At 39.1% G+C, this 18,779-nt stretch overlaps 1 protein-coding gene across 1 annotated transcript in view; it reads right to left on the reverse strand.

Annotated features, from left to right (window-relative positions):
* ahr2 (aryl hydrocarbon receptor 2) overlaps positions 1-13,047 on the reverse strand; it is an 83,098-nt gene extending 70,051 nt beyond the window's left edge. The window contains exon 1 of the mRNA XM_077226210.1: positions 12,660-13,047. Within this exon, the coding sequence (XP_077082325.1) occupies positions 12,660-12,718 (59 nt within the window). The 5' untranslated portion in view covers positions 12,719-13,047. The remainder of the gene's footprint in view (positions 1-12,659) is intronic.
* Positions 13,048-18,779: the final 5,732 nt, after the last annotated feature.

Below are 18,779 nucleotides of genomic sequence, written 5' to 3' on the forward strand. Positions count from 1 at the left end.
ATCTAACCGTGACCTTAGAATCGAAAATTTAATCGAATCGAGGATTTGTAAAATCGTGACACCCCTATAAATAAACAAATAATAACAAAAATTATTTGTCTTGATAAGCCTATATGTGACTCTTGATGACGAAACCAGTCATATGGGTCATTTTTTTAAAATTGAGATTTATACATCACATGAAAGACGAATAAATAAGCTTTCCATTGATGTATGGTTTGTTAGGATAGGACAATATTTGGCGGAGATACAACTTTTTGAAAATCTAGAATCTGAGGGTGCAAAAAAATCGAAACATTGAGAAAATCGCCTTTAAAGTTGTCCATTTATGTTCGCGATTGTCCTGCATTCACTCACAAAAATAAATGTTTTATACATTTACGGTAGAAAATTTACTAAATATCTTCATGGAACATGATCTTTACTTAATATCCTAATGATTTTTGGCATAAAAGAAAAATTGATAATTTTGACCAATACAATGTATTGTTGGCTATTCCCACAAATATACCCGTGCTACTTAAGACTGGTTTTGTGATCCAGGGTCACATATAAAAGTTAGTAAATTAATAATAAATAAATAAAACATATAATAATAAGGCCAGTGAAAACATCTCCAGACAAGTAAATATATTCGAGTCCTGCTTTTAACAATTGAACAAAATTAAAAACACATGGAGACAATAATGCAAGGTCATAGAAGTTTGTGGATTCAGCATGATGCTCAAATAATCTTTATAAGCCCATCATCACAAAAAAGTCTCTTTTGCATAGCTAAACTACCAGTACCAACAGACCGACTAACTGTAACTTCCTACTTGCAATTACGTTGTATTAGTCTATTGTCCATGATTGATTGTTCCGAAACTCCTATCGCGGGAAATAGAGCTTCAACACTCCTCATTAATTACATCTGATCCAGTGACTGGAGTTCTGATCATCTGGACCTCCCAACATTTACTGTGGTTGCTGAGGAATTCTTTTTATATTAAAGACATCACTCAAAAGGGAACATCTGAAATCTCTCATTCTTCCTTGTATCCTCTCGTGTACAAGTGTTTCGGGCCAATCACATGAGTTATGACATCATGACTGTTTTCCTCTAGCAGGTCCCAACATGCAACAGAGTTTCTCATGCTGCCTGCAATACATGGAGGACCATCTGAAGACTCATCTCTTTGTGCTTGTTTTCTTTTAATGCACATCTCTCAGTGTATTTCGCTCTCCCATTGCTTCTCTATACATACAACTGATTCTTTATTTTCCCTCTCTTTCCTTTGAAACTTGGCGCTCATCCTGAAAACTCAAGCACTGGAAAGACAGTTTCATAAAGTTTGCAGTCATTGTTGCACAGCAGCTTTTTTTCCGTCTCCATGAACTGCATTCACTCGAAGGGTTTACTGAGGACACTGTGAAGGAACAAATCTGAAGGCATTTGGCAATCTATCTTGAGAATTTTTTTACTACAGATCCCATGGTACATTCCTGCAAATCTCTGTCTTCTTTTTTCCACGTCCTTGTTACTAGTCAGATAGTTTGGACCAACTTCTAGTTCTTTATCATGACTATAAATGTATTTTTCACATATCAGAATAATAGTAAATATCACAAATTTAGCATGGGAATTATGTAGAAACCAAAAACATTTAAAAATGATCTCAAACAACTGAATAAAACATTAATAAATAATAATAAATTGCATATTTAGATCCTGTTCCTAAAGATCATAAAAAACAAATTCAGTCAAGTGTGTCCAAACTTTTGATGGTAGTGTTTTTTAAAACGGATGAAAACAGATTTGAGACCTGCAAGAAAAGGGTGAATTCAGCCAACAGTGGTTGTTTTCCACTCGATAACCTCAAAGCTCAACCACATCTGGTTTGGATCAAAAACTCAAATTGCGGGGGGAAAAAAGAACAGAACTAAATAAAATAATATATCAAGTTCATTTATTAATACACCAAATTTAGGCTACGTTTACACATAGCCGGGTATTTAGAGAAACGAATACCCCCCCCCCCCCCCCCCCGTTTTCAATAATAACATCGTGCACAAAACCCGCATAAATACGCCGCGAGCGCCATCTAACTATGCCAAACAGTGTAGGGAGAAGGATAAAGCCATGCAAGCCAATCAGAATCCTCAGAATCGACAACAGAGAACGGCAACACATAACCGTCCACAGTAAATGGAAAAAAAAAGACAAAAAAAACAAAGCCACAGTAAATGGATGGATGTCTTTTTTGGGCTTCAAAAAACACAAAAACAAAAAACCGTTCACTCCCATTATTAAGCTTGGAAGAGTCAGAATATTTTTTTTAATATAACTCCGATTGTGTTCGGTTGATGGAAGAAAGTCATAAACACCTAGGATAGAAGTGGGCCGGTACGCGCCGGTACTCAGTACCGCCACTTCCAAATATAGCTCTTGAGCGTACCGCCATCTCTCCGTGCGCCCAGAACGTGCTTTTAGCGTACCGGTACGCTCATTTGCACATCTGTTTTAATCCTTTGGCTCCGTTGCCGCTTTTCAGAGCGCCCTTCACAATGCACGCTTCCTAATTCGTCCCACCGAGAGCAGAGACTACATTACCCATACACCCTTGAGTTTTACAAGTGAAAAGAGCATGCGTCGCTTTTGCCGCTGTCAGTGTCAACCAACGTGGTCCCGAGAAGGGGACATTCTAAAACAATATACAATACGTGTGTCCACCAAAGCGTTTTTAGCCGGCTGAAAACGCTGGACGCTCTGCTGTAAACGCCTAGCTGTGGGCGCTTGAGAGCGTTTTGGCAGCGCTGCGTTTTTTCAGTTGAGACGATTCGTTGCTATGATACAGAATATCCGCAGCACAGTTTACTTGTAACTGATTTCGCAGATAATTTTGTTTCATACTAAAAATTTATTTGTCATCCATTTTGTTCGGTTAGCTCTGCTGGTTGACGTCGTTGTACAGAAAGAATGTTGTGACAGTTGGTCGTGTGGTATTTGTCCCGCCCTCCTCCACTGTGATTGGACGGCTGTGTAAAAAGTGACAGTGATGAGCGCAGCGTTTTACCCAAAGTTGAACATTTTTCAACTCTCGGCGACCAGTAAAAAACGCCGGGCGCTCAGCGCTTGAGCGTTAAATACACGCTCAGCGCCTCGTTACGCTCATGGCGTTTAAAAAACGCGGCGCTCCCATTGAAAACAATTGGAATTTTACGCCAGCTGCGTGAAAAAACGCTTTGGTGGACACGCGGCCTTAACGTGAAAAACTCTTAACGTGGCTTACCAAACTCGGTACACATCATATTAATAAACCATACCATGTATAAAAAAATCAGATGAGCCCAGAATATGAACGCAACGCGTTGAATTACACATTAAGCGTTTTCCTCCCATAGAAAACCGTTATAAGAAAACGCTTAACGTGGCTTACAGTAGGCTACTAAGGCAGTGATATTAAAAGCCACGTTAAGCGTTTTCTTATAACGGTTTTCTATGGGAAGAAAATGCTTAAAGTGTAATTAAACGCGTTGCGTTCATATTTTGGACTCATCTTATTTTTTTATACATAATGGTTTATTAATATGATGTGTACTGAGTTTGGTCTTTTAATATCACTGTCTTAGTACAGTAAGCCAAGATAAGCGTTTTTCACGTTAAGCGTTTTTTCATATTAAGCGTTTTAGAATGTGCCCGGAGAGGGAGTGTGAAACGCGCAACCATAGCTGCTCGGTTAAAATACAAATACAATGAACACTATGGTTATTATGTTTTATAATTTATTTTATGTAAATTTTGTTCAAAATTTTTTCCAATAACCTTTTGCACATTTTATTTAAGTTCAGTAGCTCTTTCTAGCTCAAGCAGATCCATAAACTATTAAAAGGATTTATTATTTTTTATAAGGTCGTCTGTTGACTGCTGTATATAAAAGTCAGCAAAAAATAAATAAATAAATAATAATAATAATAGAGTACCGGCACCTCTTTTGGGCCACTTAAAGCACTGGGGGGGGGGGGGGTAAATTATGGGATCATTTTTATTTTTGGGTGCACACACCCTTTAATGGACAGAGTAGAGAGTACTGAACAGGAATCCAATAATAAATAAACTATAATGATGACATAAAATATATATTTTAAAAAGTTACTGGATGTACCAAGTAAACTCATATATCAAGTAGAGAAGGTGCCAATCTAATCTCTCTAAAGGCAGGTTATTCTATAACCTTGGCACTACCACAGAGAAAGTTCTGGACCTGTTGGAGGTGAGCAATTTGTGACTTAGAATTACCATATAATATAATACAATATAAAGAGTTGCAGTCATCTAAAACAGAAGTAATAAATCCATGGAAGGCCATCTCTCAAGTTTTATCAGTTTTTAAATATTGACAGTAGACAAGAGTTGAAAGAAAGTAGATCCTAGAAGGATGTAAACATCACATTAAACAGGACTTCTATGTCGATAAATTAAATTCAATGTACTATAGAAATTGAACATTAGCTAATTATTATACATATCTGATATAGCATTGTATTTGCAATCCCCCCCCCCCCCCCCCCCCCAACACACACACTTTTAAAAACAAAGTTAAGCCACTGATTTCTAAGGCAGCTGTGTGACTCTGAGATGGCGAATGGGAACATGGTTTGAGGAACATTAGCAACACAAGCTGTTTTATGATGTCGTCAAGCAAAAGGCTAATCATATCAATTACTATTATGTGTCCGACATAGAGAGTAATACATAAAATGTATTACCATTCTGATACATCGACTTGTAGATGAGCCTGTATAATTCACTCTTCCACTTTTTCTTCTAAATTAGATTCTGGTTCAAATATATATGGCTGAATTAAATCAACATTTCCTTGCCATCGTGTAGCGTTTGCTACAGTAAAGTTGAGCGAGTGGATCAGGTATTTTGAGCTGGTGTAAGTGAGTGGATGCGGAGACTAATTTGCAAATTTATGGATCTGCGTATACTAAATGAAGCAGAGTTACATTTAAGCTATTGTAAGGCATGAAGTAATTATTTTCAACAGGAAAAAAAAACTTTAAATGTGTAATTTTGGTGATTAAAGATGAGTTTTAAGGAATAAAATGATTAATTACAGGGGGACTTGAACACTCTCAAAGAACAGATTCTGTTCTATAAAAAAATTTCAGATATACAATTACAGCTAAGAACAGATGTAAACATTTTCATGTCTAGGCTATATCATCTAGCCCTAAGGTCAATAGGTACAAATTCAAGTTCTGTCGAAAACTTTATCTGACCAAGCGGAGATGCATCATCATCGAGTGTCTGCCTTCCTCATTCCTTCCTCGAGACAAGACTTGTGGGTATTTCGAAGTGACGGACGGGCTGAAACTCTAGTCTGTGAGGGAAGGGACTTTCTGCACTGGTGCCGACCAAAATTTCTTTCAGTACACATCAAAGCTCAGTATCAATGTACCCGAGCTCCTGAGCCAGAAATATGCATCTCATCTCAGTGCACAATGCAGTAAACATGCCTTTCCTAAGGCGCTTTGTCAGGGTGCAAACTGCCTTACATCACGACTAGAGGCGGGACCATCACGTGAGCAATTAACAAACCAGCTGATCTTCATTTACAGAATGGTATTTTTAAATGAAGCTCTAGTTTGTGAACTATTCGAATTGACGGCCCTAATGACTCAAGAGTTTAGGCCCATTTTTGAAACGGGTTGTGCTCAAGCCAATAAATTCAACTACATATTTGGGCAATTAAAACACCATAAATGGGATAATTCTACAAAAATAAAAACGTTTACTTACTCGAAACAAAAGATGTTTTCAAAATTATCTCAGGTTTTCTTGCCATGCAACAAAACTAAAAAAGAAGATATTTTGAAGAATGTTTCACTTTTTTTGTCCATACCATGAAAGTCAGTGGGGTGTAATGTTGTTTTGGACTCCATTTACGTTCATTGTGTGGAAAAAAAAGGCGAAACATTCTTAAAATGCCAATAAAGAACCTTTATTTTTAAGAGCATAGATTCAGATTGGTCCATTTGCTTATTAATACAAAACTCAGGTCAAATCACCTTGCATTTTGAACTTGAAGGAACTTCCAATTCGTTAGATGCCGGTACTTGCTGCATTCATTTTCCTAACGATTTCAATGCCAGGCTGAAATTCTTAATGGGCCGCGAGAAGCTGAAAGAAGTAGGGTGAGGTTAGCCAGTTCATTACTTGCTCTTAAGTTTTTGATATTAAACTGTTAGGTTTAGACTAGATTTTTGGGCCTGGAATTTTTTTTTCTATTTAGAAATCAGTTTCATTCAGCAAGGCTGCATAACTTTTCCTAACAATTCCAATGTCTTTCTCAACCTGCCGTGAGATGCTGAAAACTTCCAGCTGAAGATCCAACTGCAAGGGTGAGGTTAGCCGGTTCATTACTTGCGCCCATGTTTTTGTTTTTGCAAAGATTAGAAGTGAGGAAATCTTGACAAGGTTCTTTAGGGAGAGAGAAAGAGAGAGCGGGGTTCTACTGTTCTACAGCATTCCAACTTCCAGCAACGGCGGTGTGAAGCTAGGAGTCTGGTTACACTCCCTCTCAATACCTTCTTTGTGTCAGATGCAGTCTTTGGTCGCTCCAGCGCCTCGCCACCCTACTGGCTTGTTTTAACGTATATCAGCAAGCTAAAACACTAACCGCAGTTCCAGCTCCAGTAAGCAGCTATTCTGAAGTGTGGACATACCATGCAAAGGTCATCCATCCCCTGCGCCAAAGATGGGCGTAATAAACACATAACCCGCCTGACGGTGCTGTCAACAGGTATGGGGCTCTGCCACTGCCTTCTAATGCATTTGATTGCAGGCCAAATACATTGGGTGCACACCAGCAAGCATAAATTCTCACACAAATCCCTCCTGTCCATATACTTAAGTGATATAAATCAGTAAGACGCATTTAAAGTAATAACAAAACAGCTGAGAAATAAACATTCACACCTTACATTAGTATTCATGTAACAGAATAACTTTAGTATAGACTACTGTAAAAATGTTGTTACTTTAAAGTGCCTCTCTGACCTAATCTGACACTTACTTTTATTAGTGTGACCAACACACAGCATTTTTTTTGTGTGAATTTTGTGTAAACATTGCGGAAAATAAAGGTTCATTTTGACTAGCTATTTTGTGTACATCTCTGTGGTCAATAAATTGAATATGTATGGTGACATTGGCCAATTAGAGCAATATCCAAATGTTTTAAACATATTTCTACAGGTTCAAAAACAGATATGCAGAACTATTTTTAACAGTTTTATTTTCGTAAAATTTGACATAATAATAATAAGAACATTATTATTGCTGCATTACACAATATGCATATACACAAATGTACTAAATGTGCAACAACTGCTTATTTGTACCCTGATATTGATTAACGAATTAAGCTAATGTATCTTTTAACTAGGGGTGTGCCGGTTTCAGAATTGGTGACGACGGTTATGACGCGAGTAGAATGTGACGGTTCGTAACATAACCGTCGTCGGGGGGGACACTGATTAGCTACCTGCTCTAAGTTTATTTAAAATTAACAGCAAGACGACTAGAAATGAAAGTGCTTTCCATTAAATGAAATCACACACATTAAACAAATCCTTAACAAACAAAAAAAAAAAAAACTTTGCAATGGACGTTCCCTGTTTTACATAAATCACACACAGTAACTTAAACTTAACAAAAAAAACTTTGTAATGAACTCCAATTTAGACGCGCAAACTGGGTGCCGGCTGCGGTGACGTACATGCTCGGGCAGATTCGTCTTGAAGTCGTTCATCCTCGGATGCGGCGCCGCGCGCGCTGTTACAAAAAAAGCCTTGGACACAGCCAAGCGAAATGAGGTCTTGCGCACCCAACGCGTCATTTTTGCTGCGTGCACCTTCGCACTCGTGCGGACCATACAGTAAAAGAAACGGTCGTGTCGAGTATAAACAAAGCTTTACTTAATCCGTGTCAGCGCGCGCTGTCATCGGGGGCACAGACCTCTCCTGAACCATCTCCTGCAGCAGCCTCCGAAGCACCACTAACTCCACCTCCGTTTCCCTCGTAAGCTGATATTAGTATTTAAAAATTCTCTATGATAAAAAACGTTTGTAAAAAATATTTTAATAACACGGTTTTGGCGATTATAGAGTTCAAATGATGGTGTTCAACTATAACCATCGGTCTCACTGTTATAAAGAGCCGGCCCGAGCCTTTTGGGGGCTCTAAGCAGAATTTGATTTGGGGGCCCCCTCCCACTACGCGAAGTCACCTGTGCTTGACAATTATTGACACAAATGTCACGCAATAATGATACATTATAAATGAATACAGTGAGGTTATGTATTAATACAAAATAAATAAAAAATAAAAAATAGATGCCTACTTAAATAAAAAAGTTGAAACTTTTACTTTACTCTTTTACTAACTCAATGAAACTTCTTAAAACAAACTGTCTCAAAACGTATATAAAATAAATTATTTGCAAAACATAATGACAAAAGTGAGACATCAGAAACATAATAAGAACAAGGGTTCAACAATGACAATTATTGTTGAAAAATGTAAAAAATATTATTATTATTTCTCTACTGTCTCAATACAGTGTAACTGTCCTCAAAATCTTTTTTATTATTATTATTATTATTGTAACAGACTTTGTTGGATTGTACATGACAGAATCCAACAAAGTCTGTTACTATAATACGGGTAATGTACTGGCGCTCGTTGTATGTGTGTATGCAATCTATTTTTCCCCTCGGGGCTTGCCGTAGATAGGAATTGGTTGTGCGCACTTGGTACTGGAGTGTCGCGGGTTTTTGGAGTTAGTGATCTGATGTGTGGTATAATAAAGTGGAGAAGAGTTCAAACTGCTATGTTTATTATTTATTCAAACTGCTAACCTTACACCTAGAAGGTTAAGTTCCCCTGCGGCTATTTTCTCCAACTTAAACCGATACCGTGACTATGTGCAGTTGCGCACGAATTGTCTATGCACTCGCGAGGTGACTAGATTATGCGCATGACTTAAACGCTGGCAGACACAGCAGCAGTTGTTGGCAGGTATATTGATCATGAAATCAGAATTTTCTTGTCTTGAATTATTCATTCTTATTCATTCATTCATTTATGTCACTTGTTTAAGTCATCTAAAAAAAACAAAAATTTAAACTCGATTGGCCTTGGGCCGGCCCTGCTGTTATATAGTAACCGTCACACCGCTACTTTGAACTACAATTTAACATTATATCAGCCAGTGGCCACCTTTCCATCTAAATTAGTCATAAAAAACACATTGGTTACAACCAATATTTAATAACATGCTTGATTTGACTAGTTAGTAATAAGACTGGTAATAAACTGCAAAATAAATTGAAAAAATTAAGTTTTGTGAACTTGACAATTCCACAATTTTTTTCAATTACGTATGAAGTGTATTTCCTTAAAGCAGCACTATGCAGTTTTTTTAGCTTAACTGAACAGCTTCAGCGTTATTGTAATGGTTATATGACTCTTTTCGGGTTGAATGGTGCCTGTGAGTGGAAAAACCGCACTTGCAACTTTGGGCCGGCGGACCGCATCAGGAAGTATCGTGTGATTTCAGCTCTCGCGATGTAACAAATTGCTTTACGGCACTGCACACATTACACGCATACACGCCCCCATCCAGATCCGGCTAGCTATAAGAACAACTATCGTCATGGCTAAACCGGCATATAAGAAGCAGAAAGCTATGAAAGCATTGTCGGAGGAACAGAGAAAGAGGAAACGGCAGACTGACCGAGCAAGGAGTCAGACACGAGTAAATATCGGACCTGCGTTTTCAGAATGGAGAAAAAAACTAAGAAAGCGCGGTCGGAAGAGTCTAGAAAAAGGTAACGAGAATCTGACAGCGCGAGGAACCGGACAAGAGTCCAAACGTTACTCGCTCAGGCTTTCACTGTTAAAGTTGATTCCTGCGATTATCATGAGAACAGTTGTCAATATCTCACATAATTATCAGGACATAAATAAGCCTATACGTTGTCAATAGTGTAAATGAGCGCAATTTGCAAACTATTATGATAAATTGCAATAATCATGTCTAACAACATCATAATAACGACATTGTTATGAAATTATGCGACGTACATGATGTAACTTTATTGATGTCATCTGGCATTTAGGCTCAGGTTAGCCTAAAGCGGTAGGCTACTTTATTATTATAAAGTGGGGAGGCCGTGAATGCAGATCATAGACTGTCACGCTCTGCGTGAGTTGTATTTACGACAGTAATGCTAAATACAAGTACTCTACAGTGACTCTAGGGGTCACTGTTTGACAAAAACGGAATTCCTGCATAGTGCTGCTTTAATTTTGAGGCAATGGGTTTCCTCACTTTTTTAAGTTAAAGGGATAGTTCACCCAAAAATGAAAATTAGCCCATGATTTACTCACCCTGAAGCCATCCTAGGTGTATTTGACATTCTTCTTTCAGATGAATACAATCAGAGTTATATTAAAAAATGTCCTGGCTCTTCCAAGCTTGAGAATGTAAGTGAATGGCTGTTTGACTTTGGAAGTACATTAAAGCGCATTTATTCATGATTAAAGTGCTCGACACAGCTCTGCAGGGGTTAATAAAGGTCTTCTGAAGTGAAGCGATGTGTTCGTCTACGAAAAATATCCATATTTAAAACTTTATCGACCAAAAAATTACTAGCTTCTGGCAGACGGCCGTACGCATCGATTTACGCCAACAGAGTAACCCTTGAACTTGACACACAACATAATGACAACAATTGAAGCCTTTCGCGGTTCAAACAAACAGGGCTGGGTAATGGCGTTCGTCATTACATTGTGCGTGTTACTCTTTTAAGTTTTTTTTTACTATTATTATTTGTCATTTTTTTTCGCTCCCCGCCCTCTATCCCAACTCATTGTAGAATTACGGTAGATCCACACTCCAGAACAGACAGTGGCGGTAATGCACCAATAAGATGGATGCCAACCGTCGTTAAAAGAAAAGAGGAAGAAGAAGGGTTACAGTTTTAAATATGGATATTTTTCTTACACAAACGCATTGCTTTACTTCAGAAGACCTGTATTAACCCCCGCAGAGCTGTGTCGAGCACTTTAATCATGAATAGATGAGCTTTAATGTAGCCTACTTCCAAAGACATACGGCCATTGACTGCCATTATCAAGCTTGGAAGGTCCAGGAATTTTTTTAATACAGTATAACTCCGATTGTATTCATCTGAAAGAAGAATGTCATATACACCTAGGATGGCTTCAGGGTGAGTAAATCATGGCTTAATTTTCATGTTTGGGTGAACTATCCATTTTAGTCAACTGATCACTTTTTTACAGTGTACTTAATATGACAATCTTTTATGCTTGTAAACACATTTTGTTAGCAATCCTGCTATTGTAATCCATTATGTTTGCGTGCAATATGAGTAACATGACCACTGTAAATGTAAAGTGAGAAAGCTATAGATAAAGAAAATAAAGTTATTGTCCAAGAAGTGATACAAATAGCCTTATACCCTGCAACAGAAGTTATGCACAGAACTAAATCAGATGCATAAGCATATTCCTGATCCCATACAGTCATTGTCTAAGACAATTCCATTTTTGTCCGATTAAACTATCTGCAAAATCGTGAAATTAAAGCATCTGCAAGCTCCTTCAACAGCTCAAAGGCGTGCTTTGGATTTCCAGCCAGTTCTACCACAGTTGCGTAAGAGTTTGCGTGACTTAAAAATATGTTAATTTGAGGAGGGGGAGCGAGCGAAGAAAAAGCAAAAAAGGAAAAAAAAAATCTGTTCTCATGATGTGAAAAAATACTATATCAGATTACAATAACATACTCCCCCCGGCTCACCCCTCCCTCGTGTAAGCATCGCGTGAGAGCGCCGCCAACTCTCAACTTGATTATGATTAATACAAGAGCGCTATTTCCATGCCAGACCCAGAACTATACACACCAATCCCGAATCTTAAGGTGTCCCGACCCATACAGAGCTGGGTCAGATTCAGACTCTATTTTGGTTGCGATGCAATAGACGCTGTTTTCATCATTATACAACAACTTCGTATATAGCCATCAAAACTTTGCGCAATAATTGTCATTTCTACTGAATTTTATGACTCCAAAGTCTTCAATTCAAAGTGGCAGTAAACAAACTTGTGACTTTGACACCACATTTATTTTACTAAGTAGACATTTAAGTTTTCAAGTTTTCAATTGTATTTGTTATATGTTTGTTTCTTGTCTTTACAGTAATTATACTGTACTGAGATTCATTATAGAGTTTGAAATCACCCAAGGGAGATGAAAAAAGACACTTTATAGACTATAAACACACACAATATATATATATATATATATATATATATATATATATATATATATATATATATATATATATATATATCCCTTTCTATTTGAAACGCAAGCAATTCCAATTGTAACAATTTTTAAGATGTAATATGCGTATATGATTAACTAGAATTTGCTAAATAACACACTCCATTCTATTGACAAAATGTTATAGTGAAACATTACATAGCCGTTCGAATTATTGCTACATTGTATCAATAACCTTGATGCACGAGACGCGAGCGCACTTTGAACTTGAACATGAGAGTCCCCACAAAGACTTACATTTTCTGAACGGGCTTCTTCCGTTTCTTGGCCGCATAGATACCGATACCCCCCGACATGGTTGTCTGCTGTATCTGTGAAGTGTTTAAAATATGACTAGCATGTAAAATCCCCTCAGTTTCCTTTAACTGTCGATGAAAGTGCGAGTTATTCAGGTAAATCCTCTCATATGTGCATAAACAAGAATATTTCCCGTCCAGATGTAATTCCTGTCAGCGGCAGTTCTTAACACCAATAGCAGGATAAAATGAACGCGAAAAGTTTCCGAAAGTTTTCATCCTCTACGGTGAATGCAATGGCGTGAGCTGAACAAATTTTCCTTCTTCCTTTTTTGTTTTTTTCGACCTGTCATTCTCTAGTGGCTCCACACAGCCCTTGTAGGCAGCTGACTGGCTGCGAGTTCTGAGTGTCGACCAACCAGAAGCGTTAGAACGATAGGCAGGTAAGCTGGACGCTTTGTGATTGGTTGGGAAAGTCTTCAGGAAATCGTAAATACAGGAGCTGCTCTTAAGGTGGACCGGAGTAATACTGGCAGCATTGCACCCTCATTCGGCTGCACTATGGTACAGTTGCAGTGTTGTTTAGTACATCGTTGTTGTTATTGTTTTATATACATTTATTTCAGAAAGAAATTGTGCATTATAAAATACAAAATCCAGACAAAATCAAACTATTAGTGGTGTATTAGCCTATGAATGTAATTAGTGGTAATTTAATGTAAACACTAAAATAGTTATGTGTTTTACTGCTTTTTATATGTTTATTATCCATAGTTATTGTTGTTACTGTTGTTGTTGGCCTGCAAGTATTTGTATACTTTGCCACACCTAAAAGGTCTGAATGTCATAGCATTACATAACACAGTCTAAACCCGTGTTTTTTTCCATGGAAGTTAGTTCAAGAGCACATTTCAAACAAAATAGGGTATATTACAAAATAATTTGGTTTATTATGATAAAACTATAGATATACCGTTCAAAATGAAGACAAACAGTATTGTGACACTTTTGTCTGGTTGGGAAATGGTCTGGATCATGTCCACAGCTAATGTGATGAACTACACCCGTGTGAACTTGAGGGGAACTGACTTCATACATCCACTAAAACCATCTTGGGACCAGTTGATTACAAGCAATTACAAAAATAAGGAGAATTCTGGGAAAACTCTAGCATGAATATTAGTTTGCAGATTTTGTTGTCTATTGCAGTGACATTCAAATATTTTTAGTGAAGCTAAAGTGTTCAAAATTCATTTTGGCACAATGCTTTCCTCCCCAGATGCTTAAATGGGAATTAAATCATGCACCATTTAGAAAGATACAAATCTGTTGTTTCACTGTATAGGACAGGAATAACATGTGACTGACTGTGTTAGTCGAAAGATTCAGTCACACAAACGCTATCTTCATCCATTCCTGGTTCAATATTACGATCCAAGTTTATGGTCATACAGTATATTGTATATAAACTTTAGAAAATTACATTTTCAGTAATTTGGGACAGGTTCACATTTTTTGCATTCAAATCATTAAATAAAATTATACATATATAAAAAACAGATTGTAGGCCAAGACACTTATAATAGAATTATACAAATAATAATTCTAAATATATTTACAAAACTCATTTGTTGTATTACTAGTAGGCCTATTATAAATATTATATTATTATAAATAATTATTTTTAATTTATAAATACTTTATTACACCATTATAAATAATATATTAATAAATAAATAATATGTATTATTATTATAAGTATGCACACAAATAAATACTTATATTACATATTAGAAATAATTAAAGATATTATTATTTTCTGTTGAATTCCTTTTTTATATATTTGCATATAATTATTCACTTCTATTTAATTTGTTTATATTTTTATATATGTATTTATTTATGATAATAATAATTTAAAAAATTTCTGTGTCGTCTTCTCTGTCATTATTAGTTCATCTGTATTACCTGTGTTTAGTTCATCATCATCATCATCTGTATCACCTGTGTTCTGTTATTCAGTGTCATCTGTGTTTGTATTTAAGTGCCGTCTGTTCAGTCTTTGTCCGATCTCTGTTATATTTAGTATGTGTTGCTGCCTGTTCTGCTGTCCTGTGTTCAAATGCCATTAAACCTCCGTTTTGGAAAATTTCCTCGTCTCCGTCTGCCTCCCTGCAACCCACCCGTGACAGAAGATCGGACCAGCCCAAATGAACGACAAGTCTATATTTGTCGCAATTGCTCAAGAGAGCACGGAATTCTATTCCTTCACGGATTAGTTTGTTCGCCGAGTCGTCACTAGCACCCTCGACGACGAAACCCTCGAGCTGCTTTTCTGGATCGGGGCCAATCCACCAGGCCCCCGACCTACCAAACACCGATGGACTAAGCTGGATGGAAGCCATCGGTAGGTGTTTGGTGAGCATTGCGTCCCGATCCAGAAAACTACCACCATCCCTAGAGTCTCGTCCCGCCGAGACCACCCTTCCAGAGTCTCGTTCCGCCGAGACCACCCTTCTAGAGTTTCATCCCACCGAGACCACCCTTTCAGAGTCTCGTCCCGCGGAGATCACCCTTCCAGAGCCTCGTCCCGCCGAGACCATCCTTCCAGAGCTTCGTCCTGTCAAGACCAGAGACTGTTCACGTCAAGCCTGCCAAGCCAGAGACTGTTCACGCCAGGTCAGCCGTGCTGGTGTCTTCGGACAAGATGGCTGCTGCGCCTGAGTGCGAGCCCTCGGCAAAGGTGGCCGCCGCTTCACCGCCTGAACCCTCGGCAAAGATGGCCACCGCCTCACCACCTGAGCCCTCGGCAAAGATGGCCGCTGCCTGAGCCTTTAGCTAGGACGGTCACCGCCTCGTCAGAGCCTGTCCCAAGACCTGTTCCTATTCCAAGACCTGTCCCTGAGTCTGTTCCCGACCCTGAATCTGTTCCAGAATACCCACCCAACCTCCCTCTCCCGCCGCCTCTCATCATGTAGCTGCCATCCTCATCTCCTCTGCCTCCTGTCAGCCCCATCACTTGCCCTCTAAATGCCAGTGGAATGGTGGGCTCGCTGAGGGGCTTCCAGTCCTCAGCACCGTCTTGGACAGTGGATCTCTGGGATCCAACTCCAGCCACCGCGTCCAGGATTCCACATCGGCCCATCAGACTCCTACCTCCTTCATCTCCTCCGTGGTCCATCAGGTCAACAGTTCCACCAGGCTCCCTCTCTTCCCCCCGGATCTGCCTTGGTCGCTTGTTGCACTACCCTCACCTTTGGACTGCACTCCTCTGGCTACACCCCGTCCTTTCGTCCCCCCGGCTCCATTGGACTCCTCACTCCCTTCTGCTCCTCCTTGGTCCTCAGTCCCTATGTCTCCACCGCGCCCTTCTGTATCCCAGTCTAAACCTCAGTCACCCGAGCCAGCGGCTTCCCCGTGTCCCTCTGAACCCTCTACTCCACCATGGCCTGGCGAACTTCCGTCTCCTCCCTGTCATCCTCCCCCATCGGTTCCACCTCTGTCCGTCATCGCCCTAAAACCTCCTGCCCTTCAGCCTCCATGGCTCCTCCCTCCATCGGCTCCACCATGGATCTTCATCCTTTCCTCTGGACTTATCACCTCTCAACCTAGCTCTTCTTCTCCAGATATTCTGCCTGCCTTCTCCAGCCCTCCGCCTGCTCCTCTTCTTCCTCCCAAACCCCCAACTCCATCTATCTCGTTTCGGTGTTAGGACGCACATTGCCGGGGGGAGGCGGCGTTATGTCACAGTTGTGTTCTGTTTAGTTTGTTTTCATTGGACTTGTCTGCCTGTCATCACGTCACATGTCATCTTCTCTGTCATTATCAGTTCATCTGTATCAACTGTGTTTAGTTCATCATCATCATCTTTATCTGTATCAATTGTGTTCTGTTAATCAGTGTCATCTGTGTTTGTATTTAAGTTCTGTCTGTTCAGTCTTTAATTACCATTAAACCTTCGTCTTGAAAATATCCTCGTCTCCATCTGCCTTCCTGCAACCACCCGTGACAGAGTGGTTCTTACCTTGCCTCAATTATTCTAGGGTCTTCTGTTTTTGTCAGGGTGTTGCTATGCAGCTGGCTCAGGTTATTTTATCACTCTGTTTTATAGTCCACTCAGACAAAAGCCGTAATTTAAAGGTATAGCGGAGGATTTTCTTCTTCCGGGTGGGTAGCCTATACTATTGGTCCACCTAAGTGTCAATCATTCTGGTGATATGTTTACGTAAGGCCGTCGTACGTGCTCGTCCCTATGAAGTGGCTTTCTGCGCATGCGCACTTTCAGGTGTATTATGTGTGATGAGTTACGGTTTCAGCCATTCCTTTGAAAATGGCTGAGGGTCGAAAGAGAAAAAATGTATACAAAGTGTATGATAAGAAGAGAAAGGCCGCAGAATATAGAAACAAGACCAGAGTGATTTTGGGTGAATATTTTTACACGCTGGCGTGCGCTAAAAGCACAGGTTGGGCTTCCCACTGATGCCGCAGTCGTGAAGATTCTACTAGACAGGTAAAGTTTGTCATGCTATTTGGAGAAATCCATTTAAAATCACAGCTAGTAAAAGTTAATGTAAGCTATGATTAGCAATGCTAGCCCTGGCACAAGTCATGCACCGCGTAGACACGGTAAACATCTCAATTTGTCTAAAGTAGCCTTATAACCAAATGGTAAATGGTATCATGCTGAAATATTCTAAAACCTTGTGTGTTCATTTTCGATAATTACAATGTGTTCACCATAGTATTTATTACACAAATGCAACAAGCTCCTTCTCCATTGCATATTCATGTCTTGAGTCCTCGGTCACTCAACACGTTTAAATTAATAGGCGTTCCCTCTCGGGAGCAAATAGAGTGTTGCGCATGTGCATTTTTTTAAAAATTGGAGAGGGCGGGTTTTCTCTAAAATTCGGAAAGATCCTCAGCTATACCTTTAATCACTTAGAAAAGTAGCAATACCTCTCTCTATAACAAACAAAGTGATTTGAGGTATCACTCATCTGTTTGTAGCACAAATGTGCAGGATGAGTTACAAATTAAATTCACACCACTAAAAAGCTTTAAATAGGCTGAACTTAAATAGTTCAATTAGACCTCATACGGTCTAGGTTTATAAACTTCATCTGTAAAGTTCAATGCACACAGCTATAATCTGTCAGTTTAGGTAAGCAGATAGGATGTGCCTCAGGCCTGCTTTCCCCACATTTGATTTCCTTGCTTTCTAATACCTTGCTCGTGTGTGTGTGTGTGTGTGTGTGTGTGTGTGTGTGTGTGTGTGTGTGTGTGTGTGTGTGTGTGTGTGTGTGTGTGTGTGTGTGTGTGTGTGTGTGTGTGTGTTTGTGTGTGTTTGGCGGACGTGTCAGTAATAGTGTCTACAGTCACGCTCTACAAGTCAGGTTTCTATATCTTCATCTCAGGTATTGTCTTTTAGCCCAACGTTTTACAACCAAAAAACAGAAAATGCATACAGACACTTATCTAAACAGTGAGAGAGAGAGAGAGAGAGAGAGAGAGAGAGAGAGAGAGAGAGAGAGAGAGAGAGAGAGAGATTGAGAGACTATTTGGCATATTTTCAAAGTAAAACAATGCCTGTATTTTCAATAATTTAACAGTAAAAAAAAGCCCCTGCAATCAAGGCCTGATTTTGAACATGGAGCAAGAATGTAAAAGCAAAGGCAAAAGTGTGTCTCTCGGAAAATGACCAAATTTAAAAAACACAATAATTATTGCTCATTATTAAGGATAGTAAAATGCTGTAACTTTTACAATCAATCGGTCTGGTGAGCAATAAAACAGGTTAAAAAATCCCTGGCATTGAAGGAGGAACCCAAGCCATATCTAGTAGGAACCAGATAAATCAGAGAAACCCTAGGGAATGGCCTAGCAACCAACCTGAACACCTTAGCAACATGCTGAAAACCTCATAGAACACAATAGCAACTCATTAAAAAAGCATCCACACATAGAAACCACCAGTAGCAACCCCCCCAGCCCCACAAAAGGCACAAAAACCTTATAAAGCACCATAAAGTTTTAGTGCACTATATTATAAGGGTTCAGATGCCATTCTATAGTATGTGGTAGAAATGAATATTTAAGACGTTAAATTCAACTTCACGTA

Source organism: Siphateles boraxobius, unplaced genomic scaffold (genome assembly GCF_051911475.1).
Source record: "Siphateles boraxobius isolate OS27281-9 unplaced genomic scaffold, OSU_SipBor_1 13, whole genome shotgun sequence".
NCBI lineage: Eukaryota > Metazoa > Chordata > Actinopteri > Cypriniformes > Leuciscidae > Siphateles > Siphateles boraxobius.